Source organism: Leopardus geoffroyi, chromosome B4 (genome assembly GCF_018350155.1).
Source record: "Leopardus geoffroyi isolate Oge1 chromosome B4, O.geoffroyi_Oge1_pat1.0, whole genome shotgun sequence".
Lineage (NCBI taxonomy): Eukaryota > Metazoa > Chordata > Mammalia > Carnivora > Felidae > Leopardus > Leopardus geoffroyi.
The window spans coordinates 90,005,634-90,026,186 of NC_059341.1; the positions used below are offsets into that span (position 1 = coordinate 90,005,634).

Consider the following 20,553-nt stretch of genomic DNA (forward strand, 5'->3'; position numbering starts at 1 on the left):
ATAGATCAGGGGATTAATAACTAATCCTCAAACGTATGTCCCATGGAAAGCGTACCTAGCCAGCTCTCTTTTCCAGCAGCAGACTGAACATTCAAGGCAGACTTTGTAAGCAGTGGCAAACCACAGTCTGTCTGTGAGACAGTAGTCAATAGATTTTTATGTAAATATCAACTACTTTCTTCAATGGGGTGTTTAAGGCTGAAAGCCTGCCTGAGTACTGTGTGTATTAGGGTCCCTGGCCCTTGTCAGGAGTGTGGGTTTTGACTGGTGTTCTGGTCCAAGGTTTTCTTTCCAAGCCTAGGCAATTGCTGGCTTTCTGCCATCACGGCCTGGAAGGCTGATACGCTGGCTCTTGAGTAGCCGCTATGAGCAATGCCCGGAGTAGGAAGAATAGCGACAATACCCATCTGTCGGGGCTCCTGGTTTGCCTTGCTGACTTCCCTCAGCTGGTTGGGGCAGCTTTGAAATTGATGGTAATTCTGTTTTTCTTCACTTCTCAGGAAAGACCAGAACTTGTTGTCTCCAGTGAACTGCTGGTATTTGCTTCTGAACCAAGTGAGAAGAGAAAGCAAGGACCATGCCACTCTGAGTGACATCTATCTGAACAACGTGATTATGCGATTCATGCAGATAAGTGAGGATTCCACCAGGATGTTTAAAAAGGTACATTCCGTCACTCCTGCCGTAATGTGCTTTCTCGTGAGCGCGACTGAGAAGGAGTCTAGTGTCTTCATTACTTCATGGTACTCTGTTAAGTTCTAGCTACAAAAATAAAAGAAAATTTTAAAGACACAGAACCAAAAGTTTAACTTGAGCAGGCCTGCTCGTCGAGTTGTAAATCACTGTATCTGTGACCTGCACGATGTGAGCAAAATTTTGAAATGAGATGTACGTGCAGACTGTAAACTGTACCTCTGTCCTTAGGAACGCATCGCCTGCAGTTAGGAAAAAATAGACCAGAAAGGACAAGCCTTCAATTCTGTGTTTTGGGCTCACACATGATCAGACACTTGTGAAGAACAAGATAACCAGATGTGCTGCTCTCTTGGAAAAATGTTACTGTGATTTTTTTTTTTTTTTTCTTGCTCTCACCAGACTAGCAGCCGAGGCTGTGAGAGGGTGACAATGAAGAAAATTCCACTGGGCACAAAAAATTCAGTCTCTTACATGCCAGAGATCTTCCTCCTTCCCAAATCCATTTTAAAAATAGGAGCTGGGCTTTTAAACCTTCTTATCGTTGTTACTACTCTCAGCCAGCTCTCGGTAATTTTATTTTTGTTGAGAACAATAACAAAATTGGACCATATCCTGTGTAGAGAACGCAGCTACTCTCCCAATGAGAGTAGCTTTTAGTGTTTATATTTATAGGACATCGGTTCTCCCCACCTCTCCTCAGCTTTGTGCTAGTGGTATTTGATGCCTATACCAAATATCGGTACTCTATTCGGCAAGCAAGCATTAGTTTCAGAAAGTGGGGGAAAAGAACCCCCTTGTAGATTAATGACATATTTATGTTTCAAAGAGACCCTTGAAAACAAAGATGTAGTGTTAGGCCAGCTGGAAAACCTCTTAGCCATGTTTGATGTATCCACATTAGGTTCTATTTCTGACCTAGAAATGGAATTTAGCAGACCCCGGGTCCTCTTCTGCTCTGTGAAATAGGGGGAAGAAAATGTTTCAAACAAAAGAGGATCTTAAAAAAATCTTGGAAGAACATATTAAGAAGAGAACAGGGAGAGAAATACCCGATGTGTCTTAAAAAAAAAATAGAGATCTGAAAAATAGTTTAGCTGGAGCCATGAAAGTAAAATAATTTTCTCAGATGTCAGCTGTTTCAGCCAAGGCCTCATTTAGTTCTCTGGGTTGTTGTTGTTCTGTTTTGTTTTGGTTTTGGTTTGGTTTTTTTGAGCATCTTCTCTGGGGAGGAGATAGTGTTAGGTCTTGGAAAGGCTGCCTAGAGGAAGAAAAAACAGTCCTCCTGCTCAAGAAGGTCCCATTCTATCCAGATTTAGATGGTGCTGTATGATGTTTCCAGTCACAGGAAGGCTGACAACCATTCAGCTAGGGTGTCTGGGGCCAGCACCCCAGCTGAATTCATTTATCTGTCTATTTGACAAAATATCTTTAAAAGGCCTAAAGAAGCAGAGTTAAAAAACACATCCCTGCCTGCGTGGAACTCATTACAGTAATTAACAGTCACCCCGCTAGAGGGACGCACAACCTGCTGTGAGAGCTTGAAGCTGGAGATCTTCACCTTACTGGGGGGTCAGGAAATTCTCCACAGAGGAGGGAGTACTTGGAGTGAGACCTGTTGGGGAAGGAGGTGTCCATCGAGCAGGCAAAGACAGCTGTCCCACGGAAAGCAGTCACGTGACACGTTCAGGGAAAGGAAAGAGTTGGATGTCACTGGGCCGGGTTGTGGGTAACTGTTAACCCGTCGTTACTATTACAGGTATCCAGTGCTGCCTTTCTCAACCAAATGTAGCACACTACCCACCCCACCTTTCCATGCATATTATTACTAGAGAAAGAAAGTGCAAGAGGCAGAGAGCAAAAGGGAGAGATTGGAACTTACTGAGAAGCCAGATCAGCCCGCTGGGACACATTTGTCAGCTAAAGGAACGGGAAGCTTAAACCCTACCTATCAAGTCCAGAGAACTTTAGGTCCCTTTAGATTAGAAAGCAAGACTAGTCTTTTCTGCACCCTCTCCCACCTGGTTTTTCTTTTTTGATTATCAAACCTTTCTCTTCGGTCCAGCCCTTCTTCCATTATTGTGGTACCAGAAGCATATTTTCTATCAGAATGGAAAGAAACCATCAGAGCCAGCCTGAAGTGACCTTTAGAACCATTATGGAGTCCTTAGTGAGCACAATGCTTGTCTTTCTTGGGAGAAGATTTTGAGACTTCTTCATTTTTCAAAAATACCCCCAAGTCTGTATGGGGATCCTGAGAGATACCGGGTGCCTGACAGGTTCAGCCTCTTACAAAGCTGTATTGTGTTCAGTTTAGCCAGTGGTAGAAAATCCTTGTACCCAGACTGTTCTGTCAAATAGAGCTGGGAGCAGGTAATTCTAGGAATGTTTTTGTGCCCAACTGAACATAATAATCAGGAAGACACTTATAAGAATATCTAATTCCATACATGGGTATAGGCAACAACTTTAAAACTTAAATTTTAGTCAGATCAGAACCAGTAGTAGTTTTCTACAGGTAGAAAAAGTGAAGCTTTTTTAAAACAACAGTACCAAATTATTCAAATATTGATTATTTAGATTTAGGCCTTAGAACTATAAACGAATCCTGTTGGTGAGAATAACAGTGATTCATCTTTTAGGCTCTGAAATCTGGTATTTTGGGTATGAGTCTTGGCTTTGTCACGGTCGGTAGCTGTGTGGACTTGGGAATAATTGTAAACCTTTTAGGCCTCACTTTCTGCATCTGTAAAGTCAATATGTAACATTTTATTTTAGATAATTGTATGGAGGATTCATGAGTCATCCATGAAAAGCCACTTAGCCCAGTTGTCTGGACTTAAGAAGTCCTAGGTAATTTTTAGCTATTATCTTTATTGTTGTCTGTATTGTAAACACTTATTCTGTACCACTGTACTAAATGTTTCCTCAAGCCAGTATACTAAGTATGTCCTTATTTAAGGAGAGTATATGGCACAACTGTGATGAACACATCCAAACCATTGGATTGGCATATCACTTATTATGAAGTTCTAAACCCTATTTGTAAGCACACTCCGGGGAAATGTCCTCCCAGTGTCCTTGCTTGTAGTCAAATTAAAATTTTGGTTCTCACATTTCAACGGTTAGTGGGAAATCAGGGAATAACCCAAGGAATACCTGTGTCAGCCAACTCCCCCCTCCCCCATGCCTCTGAGGTCCCTCACAGCTATTTCACATGGAAAGTCATAACTTTGAGGCTTCACTGATTTCTTCATTCATTCATTCAACAATAAAAGGTACTCAGTTCCAGACCCTCTGTTAGATATGGACAGGGTAGGACTCTGCTTTTACTCTGTGAGCTTCTGCTTTACCTAGGTCAGGAATTGGAGCCTCCTCGTACACATGGGTTTGTTTCATTATCAGCCCTTATTTCTTTCCCAAAGAACAAGAGGTGGTCAGGTATTTCTTGCCCCGTTCTGGAGCTCTGCCTCCCGAAGTGATTGAGACCTTGCCTTCTTCTTGCCATTATTCGTGCCGAAAGAGAGTGTCCTGCATCGGGCTTCGGGCTGCAGCCAGAAAATGTGCAGTTCATATGCTACACATAAAAATGTAATTAACGTCAGCAGTCATAATTTCAGGAAACAACAAAGCCAGCTTGCAGCAATCACTTTATTTAAGTACCTTATCACATGATCTAATTTCCCAATTTTAAGAATGTTAATAGAAGTGTGTCGTTTAGAGGGAGCACAGCAAAATGGTAGCAGTTGCATATGCTGAATTATCTTTGTGTGTTTTAAATTATCTTCAAGGCTGTCATTTCCCCATGGATTATTTTCAGATTATTAATGTTTTTATCCTCCCTTGCTTTGTATAAATATGCATTCAGGTTTGTTTATTTCTTCACCAATAAATGACATTCGTACACTACCACTTAGGGAACTTTGTGCACCGAGCATGGTGCTCGGTGTTTTTCACACATTAGCTCATGCATCCTTGCAGCTGCCCAGTTAACAGGTATTATAATCCACATTTCAGGGAGGAGGAAATAAAACACTCAGAGATATAAATTGCACAGCCAGGCTAGCGGAGACGTATTTTGTCTTTGCCTGTATGTCTTAGCTCATAGTTACAATGACTCTGTTGGTGTTCTTCCGTGGTAGCTGGAGATGTTACTCGTTGCATAGGTCAGACACTTCTTAGAATGGGACGTTGTGGTCTTGGCTCTCTCCATTTCTTCTGAAAATCCTGAAGAATGACAATTCTGGATGAGGCAGCAAAATCTGTCAGTCATCCAGCTATAGGTGGGGATTCAAAGCAGCAGAGACTAGTCGGAGGCCACTGAGAATTACTCCACTTTGGCATAAATGCCAGAGGTTATCAGATTCAGACTGGGAATTATCCCAGTTTTGATATTATTGATTGTGTGGCCCAGTCTGAAAGGAATCAGAAAAATTTCACATTCTTAGTGAAATTTGGAATCATTTTTGTTTGTGATTAAGGCCAGTCATACTCTACTTACATACCCCAGCATGAAAAGAGAGGAAACAAAATCATTTCTTAGGAGAAAAAAAATGTGTTTTCATTTAGACCATTGAAAACATTCAGAGGCTTTAATGTAAATTAAGAAAAGATACTAGTCTACTACAGATCTCTAACGCTCTAACCTTGTTTTAAAAAATCTGAAAACAACCAATCTATGAAAGAGAAAGAATCTATTTCTTTTTGGATATAAAAATACATATTCATTGTAAAAATTCAGAAAACATTAAAAAACAGAACTAATTCTCCATGTGAACACCACCTGTGGTTAGTATCTTGGGCTGTATCTTTTCAGTATTTGTATGTATAAACATATTTATGTAATATACAAACATACATAAATGTTATTTTACAAAACTGAGATTTTGTTGCATGCAGCTTGTGAACCTGCCCTTTTCATGTAAAATTTGTTAGCATTTCCCGTGTGTGGAAATAATCTTTTAAAACAGGATACTTCGTGCCCACATCGTGTTTTCACCATCTGCATGGACATGTTCTTTTCCTGTTGTTGGACATTTAAAGCTTTCACGCATCTATTTTTTCCTTATGCTATATTCCTTGAAGTAGAATGATTAGGTCAGAGAGTGGTATTAGAATGTCATGCTTTGGGTGAAATTTTTATCTTTTGCCTTTCTGGAGTAAAGATGGTCATGGTTGTGATTTACCGATGAGTAATTCATTTTCTGAAAAATAAATTGCCTATTTTATTAACAGAGAGCCACCACATGTAATTTAGTATGCTGATGCAATAGTAGTAAATAATATAACAAGAGGAACTTTTTCCAGCCTTTCAGTGCAATGTAGCAGAAGAATTAAATGGTATGCTGGTGGCATCAGGGGACAGTTTAATTATTGATGGGACCTGGAAAAATAAGTAGAATAGTTCAAGCTAACACTACTATCTGGTTCTCTTGAGTTTTATTGACCCTATGGCTAGCTGATTTTTCTGGAAATAAGTCAACATTAAACCCTTTTCAATGATGCAATTTTCTGAAGTATTTTAGAAAATGCTTTGGATTTGTATTTATAAGTTGCTGATCAGTGTGGCTAGTGCTGAATAAATAGCGGTTGTTGGTACTGCTGTTACTGATGTTTTGCCTTAATTACTTGGTGACAAAAGGACATGTGTCCTGGCTGTAAACTTAGCAGGTGAGTTACTAGATAAGAGTATTCACCATCAGTTCAGAAGCTTTCTTAAAGATTGTTAAAGAGGACACTAACCAAGTGTAGATGTGTGTCTCCTTGGAAAATGATGTAATTAGAAACCTGATAGGAGCTAAGTTGGGACATTTCTTTTTTTTTTTTTTTTTTTTAACATTTATTTATTTTGGGGACAGAGAGAGACAGAGCATGAACGGGGGAGGGGCAGAGAGAGAGGGAGACACAGAATCTGAAACAGGCTCCAGGCTCTGAGCCATCAGCCCAGAGCCCAACGCGGGGCTCGAGCTCACGGACGGCGAGATCGTGACCTGGCTGAAGTCAGACGCTTAACCGACTGCGCCACCCAGGCGCCCCTGGGACATTTTGTCATGCAGCATGGTGTGGTGGTACTGACACTCTCATGTTAGCGGTTGAACCCATCATTACATTCAAAACAGTTGTTGACAACACTTGAAACTTATTCGTGGTTAAAAAAACTGGCTGGCTCAGTTGGTTGAGCACGCGGCTCTTGATCTCAGGACTGTGAGTTTGAGCTCCACATAGGATGTAGAGATTACTTCAAACTTTAAAAAAAAAAAAAAAAAAACTTAAAAAAATGGAAGTGTATGAACCAAAATTATTTTAAGTGAACATCTCTAAGTTACTTTTTTCCCCTTCTGTTTGCTTATCTGTGATTTCTGATTTTTGTACGATGAACATATTTTGTAAGGCACAGAAGAAAAGAATTATTTATTATAAACTAAAACCTTAAAGAAACTTGGCCCAGAGTATACCAGTGTCCACAGTAAAAAAAAAAAAAAAAAAAAAAAAAATGGGGAAACTACAAACAGTAACTAATTCTGCTCCAAATGCTGTTTGTTAATGGAGAATTGGCCTGTGCTCCAGGTACACTTGAAAACTGTGCTTTGAACATAAAAATTCGGATGGTTAAGATGAAAAGACAGGAACTTAGGGAATTTCTGAGCAAGATAGCAGCTTGCACATGGGTTCTAAGTGTCTTACCTGCCAAGTTATCTTTGAAATGACTAATCAAATATATAAAGAGGAAAAACTGGAACAATCCTTTTAACTTCAGGCAGATCTCCTTTCCTCACTCTCTCATCTCCCATGTTACTCTGAGTTAAAGTCTGCACCCCCACCTCTTTTCTCTTGCTATATTTTTCTCCGTAGCACTTCTCTCTTTCTGACATATTCTGTATTTACTTAATATGTATTCACTTTGTTTCCCCTCAGTTAAAATTTAAAAAAATTCTTTTTAATGTTTATTAATTTTTGAGACAGAGTGTGAGTGAGGGAGGGGCAGAGAGGGGGCGCAGAGGGAAACAAGAATCTGAAGCAGGCTCCAGGCTCTAAGCTGTCAGCACAGAGCCCGACGCAGGACTTGAACTCACGACCTGAATCAAAGTTGGACGCTTAACCACCTGAGCCACCCAGGCACCCCTCCCCTCCATTTAAATGTAAGTTCCTGAGGGAAGTGCTTTGTATCATTCGTTGAAATACTAACACGTACTAGATGCTCCATTAATGTTTATTGAGGGAGTAGATAATGAATATTTACATTTATGTTAGAAACCAGAGGTGAATGTCACCTGCATAACAGAAATTTCAAGACGTTTCAAAAAGATCCAGTATTGACAGCTGGATTTAAGTAGCACTATTATGTGCAATCTACTTCCCAGGAGTGAGAACTCAGAGGAAAATCAGTCATGGGAAGTTTGTGGCAGAGTGGAATAAGTAAAGTACCAGCTTTCTGGTTAGATGACTGAAAAGGGTTTCCCAAAGAACCAAAAAGGACCAGGGAGATTATAGACGGGTGAAGATTAAAAAAAACTCATAAAGTTTTCTCTTTTTGTTTTTTAAGATTTTATTTTTAATCTCTACACCAAACATGGGGCTCGAACTCACAACCCCGCTGTCAAGAGGTCCCATGCTTCACCAACTGGGCCAGCCAGGTGCCCCCTATAAAGTTCTTTATGAACTCCTCAGTTCATCTCTGAGCTGAATAGGCTTGAGTCTGATTTTGAGGAGTATACCTACCAAAGATTTTGAAAACTGAGCTAAGGGATAGAACACTGCCTGAATTCCAGACTGAACTTTGGATGATGCATGTGCAGGACAGATCAAATTAGTGTTACAAAGATGTTTGAAAAAGACCTGATGTTGAAACCACAACCATGAAGGCTGGTCAGAATTTGCATCCTGAATTGAACCAGGTTGATGTCTTGATAAAACAACAATATCAATATTTTGCATGTGGTTTAAACAAGCTCCAAATCTCATAATATCATATTCAAAATATCCAGAATACAATCCAAAATTACTCAGCATATAAAGAACCGTGAAAACTTCAATTCACATGGGAAAAGACCATCAACAGATGATTCTGAATTGATGCAAATGTTGGAATTACCTACCATTTTTAAAGCAACCATGATAAAAATGTGCCAAGAAGTAAGAACAAACACTCTTGAAGTGAAGGGAAAGATAGGAAGTAACCAAAATAAAAAAACTCACTAAATGGGTTCAATAGCAGAATGGAAATAACATAGGGAAAAGTCAGATTAATTTCTGTTAATCTTGAAGACTGATTTATAGAAGTTGTCCAATCTGAACAACAACAGAAAAATTTGAAATGGAAAATGATCATTGCCTCATGGACCTTTGGGACAATACCAAAAGTCTGACAGCTGTATCAGTAGACAGCACAGTCCCTGAAGGAGAGGAGAAAAGAGTTTGTGCAGAGAAAATATTTGAAAAAATAATTGCAAGAAAACTTCCCAAACATGGCAAATGAGATAAACCTACATATTCAAGAAGCTTAGCAAAATCCAAACTGGATGAATCTTTTGTTTGTTTGTTTTGGTTTTGGAGGAGGGGGAGAGAGGGAGGGGCAGAGAGAGAGGGAGGCACAGAATCTAAAGCAGGCTCCAGGCCCTGAGCTGTCAGCACAGAGCCCAACGGGGTGCTTGAACCCACAAGCCGTGAGATCATGACCTGAGCCGAAGTCGGACACTTAAACAACTGAGCCCCGCAAGTGCCCCAAAACTGGATGAATCTTTAGAAGTCAATACACAGATGCATCATAATCAGATTGAAAACTAGCAAAATTATAGGAAGCAACCAGGGAAAAAACGATACCTTACTTATTGGAGAACAAGAATTGGATGATTGGATTTCTTTCTGCATTAAATGCCAGTAGCACCTTACCAGTTGTGACAACCAAAAATGTATTCGGATATTAACAGATGTCCCTGGTCAGAGAGAATTGGCCCAAGTTGAGAACACTTGATTCTTACTGAGTCCTCCATTCGCCCAAACGCTTTTTTTGTTGTTGTTTAAAGAAATGTGTAATTTGATTTTTCAATTACAGGGTTTACAACTCTTAATTAAATTAACATGGAGTAAATCAAAAGACACCCAGCCTCTCACCTCCCATAAAGAAGGATAAAAAATACCATTCAGTACCAGGTTTGTTTAGGTTCATTTATTTATAAAAGATCAGCACTTAATAAGACCCATCTTCAAAGAGCTGTAGACACTGAATCCGTACCATTCTCCTCATCCAAGGAGGAAATTGCAGCCTTAAGAAAAGAACTGATGAGGAGAGAACATTCCTACCATATGTCGAGGTGTCTGCAGTTGAGATCAACGACGTCTAAAGCAACCTGAAAACCGTATTCTGGTTGCTAGCCAAGCCTTCTTACCATTTGAAGACTGTATTTAATTTCACATGGTAGGATTCTAAAAGATTTCTAGCAGCTGCAAGAAATGCCATATTGGGGGGTATTGCACATAGAGTAAATATTTGAATTAAGAAACACTTGTGATACCTTGAATTATAGCAACCCAAAAATACGCACTTGCAAACAGATACTGACTGTGGCTGTCAGATCGATTTCAGTGCTTTTAAAATCTGAAAGGGAGTGCCTGGGTGGCTCAGTCAGTTAAGCAGCCTACTTCAACTCAGGTCATGATCCCATGGTTCATGAGTTCAAACCCAGTGTCGGGCTCTGTGCTGACAGCTCAAAGCCTGGAGCCTGCTTCAGATTCTGTGTCTCCCTCTTTCTCTGCCCCTCCCCTGCTTGTGCTCTCTCTCTCTGTCCCTCTCCCCCTCTCTCCCTCTCTCTCTCTCTCTCCCCCCCTCTCTCCCTCTCTCTCTCTCTCTCTCTCTCTTTCTCTTTCTCGCTCTCAAAAATAAACACTAAAAAATATTTAAAATCTGAAAGGAAAAAATTACTAGAAAAGTAGTTAGAGACAAGCAGATATTTTACCAACTTAAATACATTGTCAGATGAACCTTAGAAAATTATGAAAATAATAAATTTTGACACTGAATATATGAACTATTTACATTGAAAAAAACAGTAATGTTTAATAATTGATAGTAATAAATACGTGCGCCATTTTACTTTTTAAACTTTGATAGTTTTAAGTGAACAAGAATCCTATTTGGCTTAGTGCACTGGCTTGAATAAACATGCCCACAAAAATTTCATCTCTTTAGCTCTTAAGATAGAGATTGCAGGGGTCTAATAAAATAATATTTTATTATTTGGCAAGGTCTTAGAATTCCACTGAAAATAATCATAACAAATCCATTGTAACTTTCACTTTTCTTTCTCTTCATTTTTTCTGAAACTTTACTGAAATCAGTTTCCTTTTCAAAACAAAGTGGACATTCTGTTATTCATTCAACAAACATGTATTATCATTATGTGACAGGCACAAGGGTGCATTCTGAGATTACAAAAGGGAGTAAGGCCCAAATCCTCAGTACCCCAAAGGAGCTTATAACCTAAAAAGGAAAGGAAGTGTAGAGATAAAAATTACGTTACAAACCAGTAACTGCTCTTACAGAGAAAGGACCTAAAACTACCATAGCACAGGGGGGATTGTAAGACATACTGCCTAGGAAAATGGGAGTGCCTGGGTGGCAAGGTCGGTTGGGCGTCCAACTTCGGCTCAGGTCATGATCTCCTAGTCCATGAGTTCGAGCCCCACGTCGGGCTCTGTGCTGACAGCTCAGAGCCTGGAGCCTGCTTCAGATTCTGTGTCTCCCTCTCTTTCTGCCCCTTGCCCGCTCACGCTCTGTCTCTGTCAAAAATAAATAAACATTAAAAACAGATTAAAAGAAAATGGAGAAAGACTCCACAGAGTCTTTGAAGTGGCATTTGATCATCGTCTTAAACTTGGGTTTTACAGGAGAATTAGGGGAAGTGTATTCTTTTATACAGCGAGAACAGTAAAGGACAAGGTCCTGGGATTCTGATCGAGCCTAGCACGTATCTAGGAAACGGCTGTAGGGGAAGATGATGGTAGGTGGGACTCCTGGTGGCCCTGTCTACCTGTCCAACAGCAGTGAGCTGTGAAGATAGGTTAGAACCTCCTTTTTGCCTCGACCTAAAACTCCCATCAGTTATACAGCTGGCCAAGGTCAGCAATGTAGCCTGTAGGATGGTGAAGCATACATAATGGGGTAACAGCTGGCTGAGATTTAGAAAGGCATATTTGGTGGGGGGTGCAGGGGGTGGGAGTGCAAGAATTTTCTGTTTGAGGAATTGGTAGGTGGTCATTTAAGCAACTAAAGAAGCCAAGAGAGCTTTTTAATCAGGGATATGACATAATCAGCTTTGTTTGTTGAAAGCACTACGAAGAGTCAATTGAAATGAGAACAAACTGGTCTTAAGGAAACTAGTGAGAAAGCTATTGCATAGTAATCTGGCTGGTAATTTTTTCTGTTTCGTGAATTATGACCAGAGAGTAGTTCCATATTTCTACTGTCTTCATAAAGCTTGCATTTATATAGATTGAGAATTAACTAAATGCTTTGTGGTGGTGGTGGTTTTACAAAAGATCTGTCCTAGTCAGATTTTCTTAAGGCTTCTACTCTTTTAACTGATGCCTCTTTACCCTGTTGGAAAAGAAAAAGAATCTAGCAATGATTCCAGGATTCCTGGGCTTATTGTGACCACGTAGACATGGGTTTGGACTGTCTCCACAGAACGGGGTGATTGCAAGTCACTGGGAGGTGTGTGTTACTTCTTGATAATCCTTTCAAAATTTTAGCCTCCACTCCTTGAAATATAAAGAAAGAATCTCTATGGTACTACTAGCTGCAAGGCAATGATGGGGGCGTGGCAAGGAGAATGTGCTCTCATATCCTTAAACTGTGTCATGTAAGGAATAAAGACACTGGGGATACTTAGTACAAAGAAAGTCAGCTTTCCCTAGGAGACAGTAGCTGTCTTCACATATTTGAAGACCTATCGTGTAGAAGATGGTTTGCATTGTCTAGCTCTCTAAGTCTACAGGAGTTAAGACCAATTGATAGAACGTAGGTGGAGACAGGTTCCTTAATCTAAGGAGGACTATCTAGCAGTTACTACAGTCTGAAGTCAGCAAGGGGGAGCTTACAGTTAAGAGTTTTGCTTTGTTGTGGCTTTGGAATGGACTTTATCCTTCCTGCTGTAGTACCTCAAACAAAATTGAAGTATTCTAGAAAGTCTTGAAATATGTTGAAGGGACCATCTGAGACATAAGGAGTTGAAAGTCAGTATGAATACGCTGTTGCATCAGCATTTCAAAAATGGAGGATGACTTCATGAAATGAAACAAGGAATGACCTTGAGCTGATAATAGCATCATGACAGAGCCTATATTCATGGAGTTCTTAGTATGTGCCAGATACTCTGTTACGCACCTAACAATTTAATCCTTGTAAGAACCCTAAGGAGTACACAGTTGACCCTTGAACAATGTGAGGGTTGGGGTGCCAACCTCCTGCACAGTTGCAAATCTGCTTATACCTTCTGACTCCCCTAAAGCTTAACTACTAACAGGGGCACCTGGCTCTGACTCTTGATTTTGGCTCAGGTCATGATCTCACAGTTTGTGAATTCAAGCCCCGCATAGGGCTCTGCAGCGACGTTGTGGAGCCTGCTTTGGGATTCTCTCTCTCTGCCCCTCCCTCCCCCCCCAAATAAAAAATTAAAAAGAAAAAAAAAACTTAACTATTGTCTACTGTTGACCAGAAGCCTTACTGATAACATAAACAGTCAATTAACACATATGTTATATGTATTATATACTGTATTCTTACAATAAAGTGAGCTAGAGAAAAGAAAATATTACTTAAAAAGTCATAAGGGGTGCCTGGGTGGTTCAGTCGGTTGAGCTTCCGACTTTGGCTCAAGTCATGACCTCGTGATTTCAAGCCCCGCATCAGGTTCATTGCTGTCAGCACAGAGCCTGCTTCAGTTCCTCCTTTGCCCATTTTATTCTTTCAAAAACAAATATTTTAAGAAATATTTTAAAAAATAAGTCATGTGGAAAGGAAAATGCACTTGCTGTACCGTACTTATTTTAACAAACCCTGCGTGTAGGTGGACCCGGGTAGCTCAAACCCATGTTGTTCAAGAGTCAACCGGATATTGTAATATTCTCCATTGTACAGATGAGCAAACAGTTCAGAGAAGTAAAAGGTATTAATAGGGGAGAGAGAGAATCCCAAGAAGGCTTCTGCACTTAGTGCGGAACCTGGCCCACGGCTCAGTCCCACAACCCTGGAATCATGACCTGAGCTGAAATCAAGAAGCGGACACTCAACCAACTGAGCCACCCAAGCAGCCCTGATTTATGATTTAGGTTAAATTCTTGAAGATTGATTAGTTTATTAAATTTTGAGTTTGCTTCAAGAGCTGTAGATAGAGATTTTACTTGGTTTAGATTGTTTGACTAAGCATAAGTCAGATTGGATTGAAATTGTGTTTATCTGTCTCGCTAAACTGTAAGGCTGTGTTTCTAACCTTGGCACTTAGAAGGCACTCATAAAAACTCATAGAATGAATGAGTGAGTACAAGAATTATTGAACTTTTTATTAGTATCGGAGAATCTCGACCTTTTGCTTACTAATTCAATAGATTACTTATAAATGAGCAAATCTACTTAATTGATTTATTTTTGTAAATAGTCTGGATTTTTCTTACCACAGTGCTATTAAGACTAAGATCATGGGTTCTCTACACAGTGTGGTCTAGTTTGCTTCACCACAGAATATGCTCATAACCTGGCCAACTGTGTCATAGACATAAGCTTTTGGTCACACAGAGAGGCAGTGTGGCTTAGGATCCCTGCACACCACATTTGCCATAGGAGAGAAAGACAGTTGGCTTCAGTGAGAAATTTGTAGATTCAGGTTCACGTACTATAGGATATCTGTTATTATGCTAACAATAAGAAATGTTAATAAAGTTTGAGTTAGTAAATTTTTGTAAAGCAGCATATTGAAAAATGGTCTGGAGGGGCACCTGGGTGGTTTAGTCAGTTGAGCGTCCAGCTTCGGCTCAGGTCATGATCCTGTGGTTCCTGAGTTCAAGCCCCACGCACGTCGGGCTCTGTGCTGACAGCTCAGAGCCTGGAGCCTGCTTTCGGATTGTATGTCTCCCTGTCTGTCTGCCCCTCTCCCCGCTCATTCTGTCTGTGTCTCTCTCTCTCTCTGTCTCTCTCTCTGTCCCTGTCTCTCTCTCAAAGATAAACATTTTTAAAAAGAAAAAATGGTCTGGAAGTACATTTCTTACATTTTAAAAAAGTTAATTATATTACAGTCTGAACCAAACTTTCATAACACATTCTGATTTTAATTGGGTGGGTTTGTTTATATCAGCTACTGAGGACTTATGCCTGAGTGATTATTCATTTAGTGACACTGAAAAGGTATGTCTAATTTATCACCATTTTGAGTAGAGAAATAACCCTAGCACGAAAAACTGTGTTTCTTGAAGAGTTAAGGAAATGCAAGCTGAAAATGAAAATAGTTGTCACATCTTTTTTATTCCCTGTAGGATTTTAAATTTCAGTCTTGGGTTACTTCACATGTCTGTTCTGGTGCGTTTATACCTGGGAGGTTATAAGTGACTTTGGTATACATGACTTGGCATCTTCCAATTTTTTTTTTTAATGTTTTTATTTATTTTTGAGAGAACGCAAGCAGGGGAGGGGCAGAGAGAGGGGGGACAGAGGATCCGAAGTGGGCTCTGGGTAGAAAGCAGCAAGCCCGATGTGGGGCCCAAACCCACGAATCATGAGATCATGACCTGAGCCAAAGTTGAACCTCAACCGACTGAGCCTTCCAGGTGCCCCAACTTTGCACCTTTCAAGTTATCAGCATATGGGCTCAACATAGCAATAGCAGGCCTTTTTCACCTGGATGGCAAATGCCACATTTGCCTAGCAATTTATTAGTAAGTATTTTGGGAGATGTTCCAGATACTTCCTTTAAGATTCAGTTTTGTCTTGTTCCACGATGAAGTTCTTTCTCCTGTACGTCTATGATTCTTATTTTCCCACATTTTCTAATGGCATGGAGCTTTGTCTCAGAGAGCACTGATTGATTTTCTCAGGAATGAGGCTAATTCCATGCACTGATACTTAGTTGTGCATTGTCATAAATACAAAACCATGTTGCTTAATGGATAGAAGGGAATGTAGAGAAACACCATAAATGTTATCCAGAAGCTTGGTTCAGGACATTACGACCATCCCAACTTTCTGCATTAGGTGTTTAACAGGATGCTGTTGCCTCTGTCTTCAGAGTTTTCGTGACTCAAGAGAATCTATTATTGTAAATACATATGAACATGAGCTTTGGAAACTTAAAAGCACACATATTGTGGAAATATGGCTTGACCCTTTTAACCAAAATTTATATCTAAAACTCACCAAGCATGAGACACTAAAAACATTTAAAACCTTCTTATTAAATATTTAATCTGGTTTTCCTCTTTCTCTCTTATTCCCACTCTGACTCAGCATAAGGTCAGGATTCTGGTCATCGCAATAGATTTACTTTAAAAATACCTCTGTGTGAGCCCAGAAGCCCTCTGAATTGGTCATTTAATCCAACCACATAGATCACTTGATTGATCGCTCAGTGTATTCACCTGTGGTTGTATTAATTATGCTCTTTGTGCTGCCTTTCTCTCTCTCATTTCTGGGAGTTTCCAGGGAGCAAGGCTGCAGGCCTCCAGGAATAGAGATCCTGGCCAGGGACCACACAGTGTAGTGCTGATTACAGTGCTCTGCATAGAAAGCTGTTGGGGCATGTCTGGCTCTTCCGTGAGATTTTAAGCTGTGGAGGGCAGAAGTCGTGCTTTATTCACTCAGGTCTGGGCCCATTCGTTCAACAAATGCGTATCTAGAACCTATGGAGTGCCAGGCACCCAAGCAGGTCTTGGAACACATAGTCTCTGTTCTCAAAGAAACTCTGAGGAGAGAAAGAAATGTGATAGGTGTAATATTAGTTGGGTAGCATCAGCTTACCACTCACCATATGCTGCGTTTTGTGTTAAGTATTAATAAGGACCATTGCAATAAAACTCTTAACATAGAGAGTACTTGTGTCTCCATTTTGTCATTGGAAAAACTGAGGTCTCACAAAATTATTTACGCACAGACTATAACACGTTTGAAAATAGGCAGTGTGATTTTAGAGTATGAACTCTTAACCACTAAATTATACTGCCTGGGAGTGGTGAAAAATGTATTCTGAAATAACAGAGAAGGCGGGACATAATTTCTTTCTTTGGGAGACAAGACAAAGTTACAAGAAAGTTTTCAAAGTAACAGATAGGACTCTATCAGGTACAAAAAGGAAGGAGAGTCCTGGCAGAGGGGCCAGCCTGGGAAAAGTACGGGGATGTGATTGAAAGCAGGACACGTGAGGTGGCAGTTTATGGCCAGGCTGAAGGATGTAGTTTGAAATTTGTGGAAGGCGAAGTAGACTAGTTAGGCAGAGGAGGTTATGAGAAATTGAAGAATTTTGAACTCTATCCTGCAAGTACATAGCAAGCCTTTGGAAGGCTTTAATCAGAGAAAGGACATAACTAGATTTTTTTTTTTTTTTTTTTTTAATTCTAATGGCATGCAGAAGAATAGATCAGCCAGGATAGATAGGATTGGTGACTTCTCCTTTAGAGAGATGAAATGAATCCTGGATGAACCCCAGATTCTGACTTGAGTGACACTGTTGCCCTGAAAGAACTATAAATTCATCAGAACCTTTTTAGAAAATAATATTCTCGTATGTATCAAGAGGCTTAGAAGTGTCAATACTTTTATCCTACTAATTTCATGTCTGGGAATTGATCTTAAGGAAACAATGTAAAATGCAAGCTATGCCCTTAGACCAGCATTTGTGATAATAGTTCAGAGTGCTTAAAGCAGATTGGTGAAATTGAATGAATAAGTAAATAAATGATGGAATGATTAGTGAAAAATAGTGGAAATATTGGCAACCATAATAGAAGAATGGTTAATATACATTCACTGGGTAGTTATTATGAATCCAATAATGATGGTTCTCAAAGTATGTAAATACATGGAGAAGTGTATGGTAATTGGAAAAAAGAGTAGAAAAAGATACTTCATTATTACAGAATGATTACACTGCAGACCTATGTTTAGATAAATAAACTTGAAGGAAATGAAATTATAACGGTGGTAGGTGTATACCTCTGTTCTCTATTTTTTAATATTCTTCAATATACTCAATTTTTATATGGAAAAAGGTAACCACTTTGGGATGGTTTGAACTCATGTTTGATGTATCTGAAACATCAAAGTGACAAACAGAAAAGAAATAGGCTTGATATTCTACTCACAGAGACACACATCAGAGACATTCAGGTATTCTACACATCAGAGACAGTCAGTAAATGTCAACTGTATTGAAGCTGTAACCATTTTCCATCCCCTTGGGTAAGAATATCAGGGTTTCGTTGTAATGTGTGGGAAGTTTTACCATCACTGGAACTTACATAGACTCGTATTAATGGGGGTGGGGGGGGGGGGGGGGGGGACCAATTCTTCATGTTCCCAACTTCATACCTGAAGCAGATGAAGCGACTCCCCTGCCCTGTGCAAAAGTAATTTTAATCCACCAATCTCAAGTAACGTAGAAAATACCTGATTTCAAATGTATATCCTTTTATATAAAGTCACTCTTCCCTCTTGTAAGGGAACACTGATTGCTTTTCTTAATACTGAGGTATCATTTTTCCTAGTAGTTCTTGTTCAAGGATTAAGGGTCTGCTTCATTGCTTTCAAATTTCTAATGAAAAAGAAACCAGAGGCATATTTAACCTATTGAATTTTTATGGGCTTTGAAAATCCAGGTATTTTCTAATTGGAGGGTTTCAGTTCATTAGTCTGACGTTGCCACGGCACTAACTGTGTGCCACAGCAGGCGGCTTAAGATTATTTCTTTTGGGGTCCAGGGTAGTATTTTGAAGAAAGGATTGTTATTCACTGTTGGTATAATAATTTGGAGACATGCTTAAAGTTGAGGTGGGGCTAACAGGAGGTGATCCAGTCACTGTTAACATGCCATAAGCACAAGCACCATGACCCCAGCACTCAAGACAAGGACTTGATGTTGGGTCCAGCCCGTGTATCCATGCTTCACTCATTAGTCACATGAACTTGGGCTTCAGAGCACAGTCCAGTTCTTTAACCATCTTTGCTGACTAAAGAAGTCATGGTGGGAAGACAGTAGTTAATTTTGAAGTTATTTACTAGACCGTGAAGATTTAAAACCAACAGGTAGCAACTTTAGTGATGTGTCATGGGTATAGCCAGGGGTTTACCGACCTGAAAGACACTCCCCGCCAACTTTTGAGAAAAATCTAAAATTCCCCATGGGAACCAGGATCCTTAAGGGCCTCTTTCATGATTTGTATATATCTTTTCATGTTTGCTTGAGGAAATGTCCATTTGCCAGTGGATGTTTTATTTTGGGGGAAGGGGTGGTACCTAGCACACATTACATTTTTTTAAGTTTATTTATTTATTATGAGAGAGACAGGACATGAGTGGGTGAGGGGCAGAAAGAGAGAGAATCCCAAGTAGCCTCTGCACTGTCAGCACAGAGCCTGACACGGGGCTCGGACTCACAAACTGCAAGATCATGACCTGAGCTGAAGTCAAAAGTCAGATACTTAATCACCTGAGCCACCCAGACACCCCATTAGCAGATGTTTTATTAATTCATCGTGTATTACTAGTAGTAGGACTTCCATGAAAATGGAATACGGAAAGGTAAGGTTACTTAACGTACGTATGGGGAAGGGAGTATGGCTGGAGCACAATACTGGGGACCCTTCCAAATGAGGCGCCATTTGGAGGGATCTAATAACCACGGCAGAGGGACATCAAAATCAAATCAACCAGTGTCTGCCCAGCTCTTTCTACATGAAAGTCAATGCAGCAAGTCTCCTCAGAGACCAAAAGAAGGAGAAATATGACGTGGCCTTTACGCTTAAGGAAGTTGCCATTACAAATAGTGTCTGGGAAAGAAATAATTGTAATATTTAAGGAGAGTTTACTGTGTGTTAGATATCGTTCTTAATGCAATGTGCGTGTCATCTGATTAATGCTCTCATCAACCCCATGAGATAGGTGCAATGACTATATTCATTTTACAGATCTGGAAACTGAGGCTCAAGGGAATCCAAAGTCTTTGAAACTTAAGACCCAGGCGTTCTGACTCCAGAGCCCTTGCTTTTAAGTGTTATGCAATACTACCTCTCAGATAAATTTTTTTATATTTCAGGGCCTCTGGGAAAAGGTGAAAGAGAAACGTAAGAGTATGCTTGGGAGAGCACATTTTGTGATGCCAGATTTCTTCTACCTCACCACCTGAAATCTTGTAAAATGTGAAATACACAAAGAATCTTCTTGCTTGTTCTAAGATACATGACCTAGGATAGCTTGGGAGGACTCCTATCACCCCAAATTTCAGTCTTTAATCTGATTCTAAATATTCTTGTTCGGGGCCAATCAGACCGAAGGGACTTTCTGTTGTTATTGTCCTGAGCCTTTGCCAAGAAATACTTTATTTTTGGACCTCCTACCTGAAATGTGGTCAGCTGAGCAGAGTCTGTTGGTGGCCTTTGATCCCATTAAAGGATTCTGAATCGGTGACCCAGATCCTCGAGTGAAATTTGATATTAAAATAATACCAAACTGAAGTCCTAGGAGATTCCAGTGTAATGTATACAAGTCAGAATAACCAAGACTTGGGGAAAATAAAACGAGTTTCAGGTGGCTTCATTTGCTCACTTGTGGCTTGCCTTTCACTGTTGAGTGACTCTTAACCCACCTCTTCACATATCAGGGACACA

General features: G+C 40.0%; 1 protein-coding gene across 3 annotated transcripts in view; it reads left to right on the forward strand.

Annotated features, from left to right (window-relative positions):
* Positions 1-20,553, forward strand: part of SRGAP1 (SLIT-ROBO Rho GTPase activating protein 1) — a 287,997-nt gene that overhangs the window by 146,397 nt on the left and 121,047 nt on the right. For all 3 annotated transcript variants that reach the window (XM_045464974.1, XM_045464975.1, XM_045464976.1), the window contains exon 3: positions 501-663. In XM_045464974.1, coding sequence (XP_045320930.1) covers positions 501-663 — 163 coding nt within the window. The remainder of the gene's footprint in view (positions 1-500; positions 664-20,553) is intronic.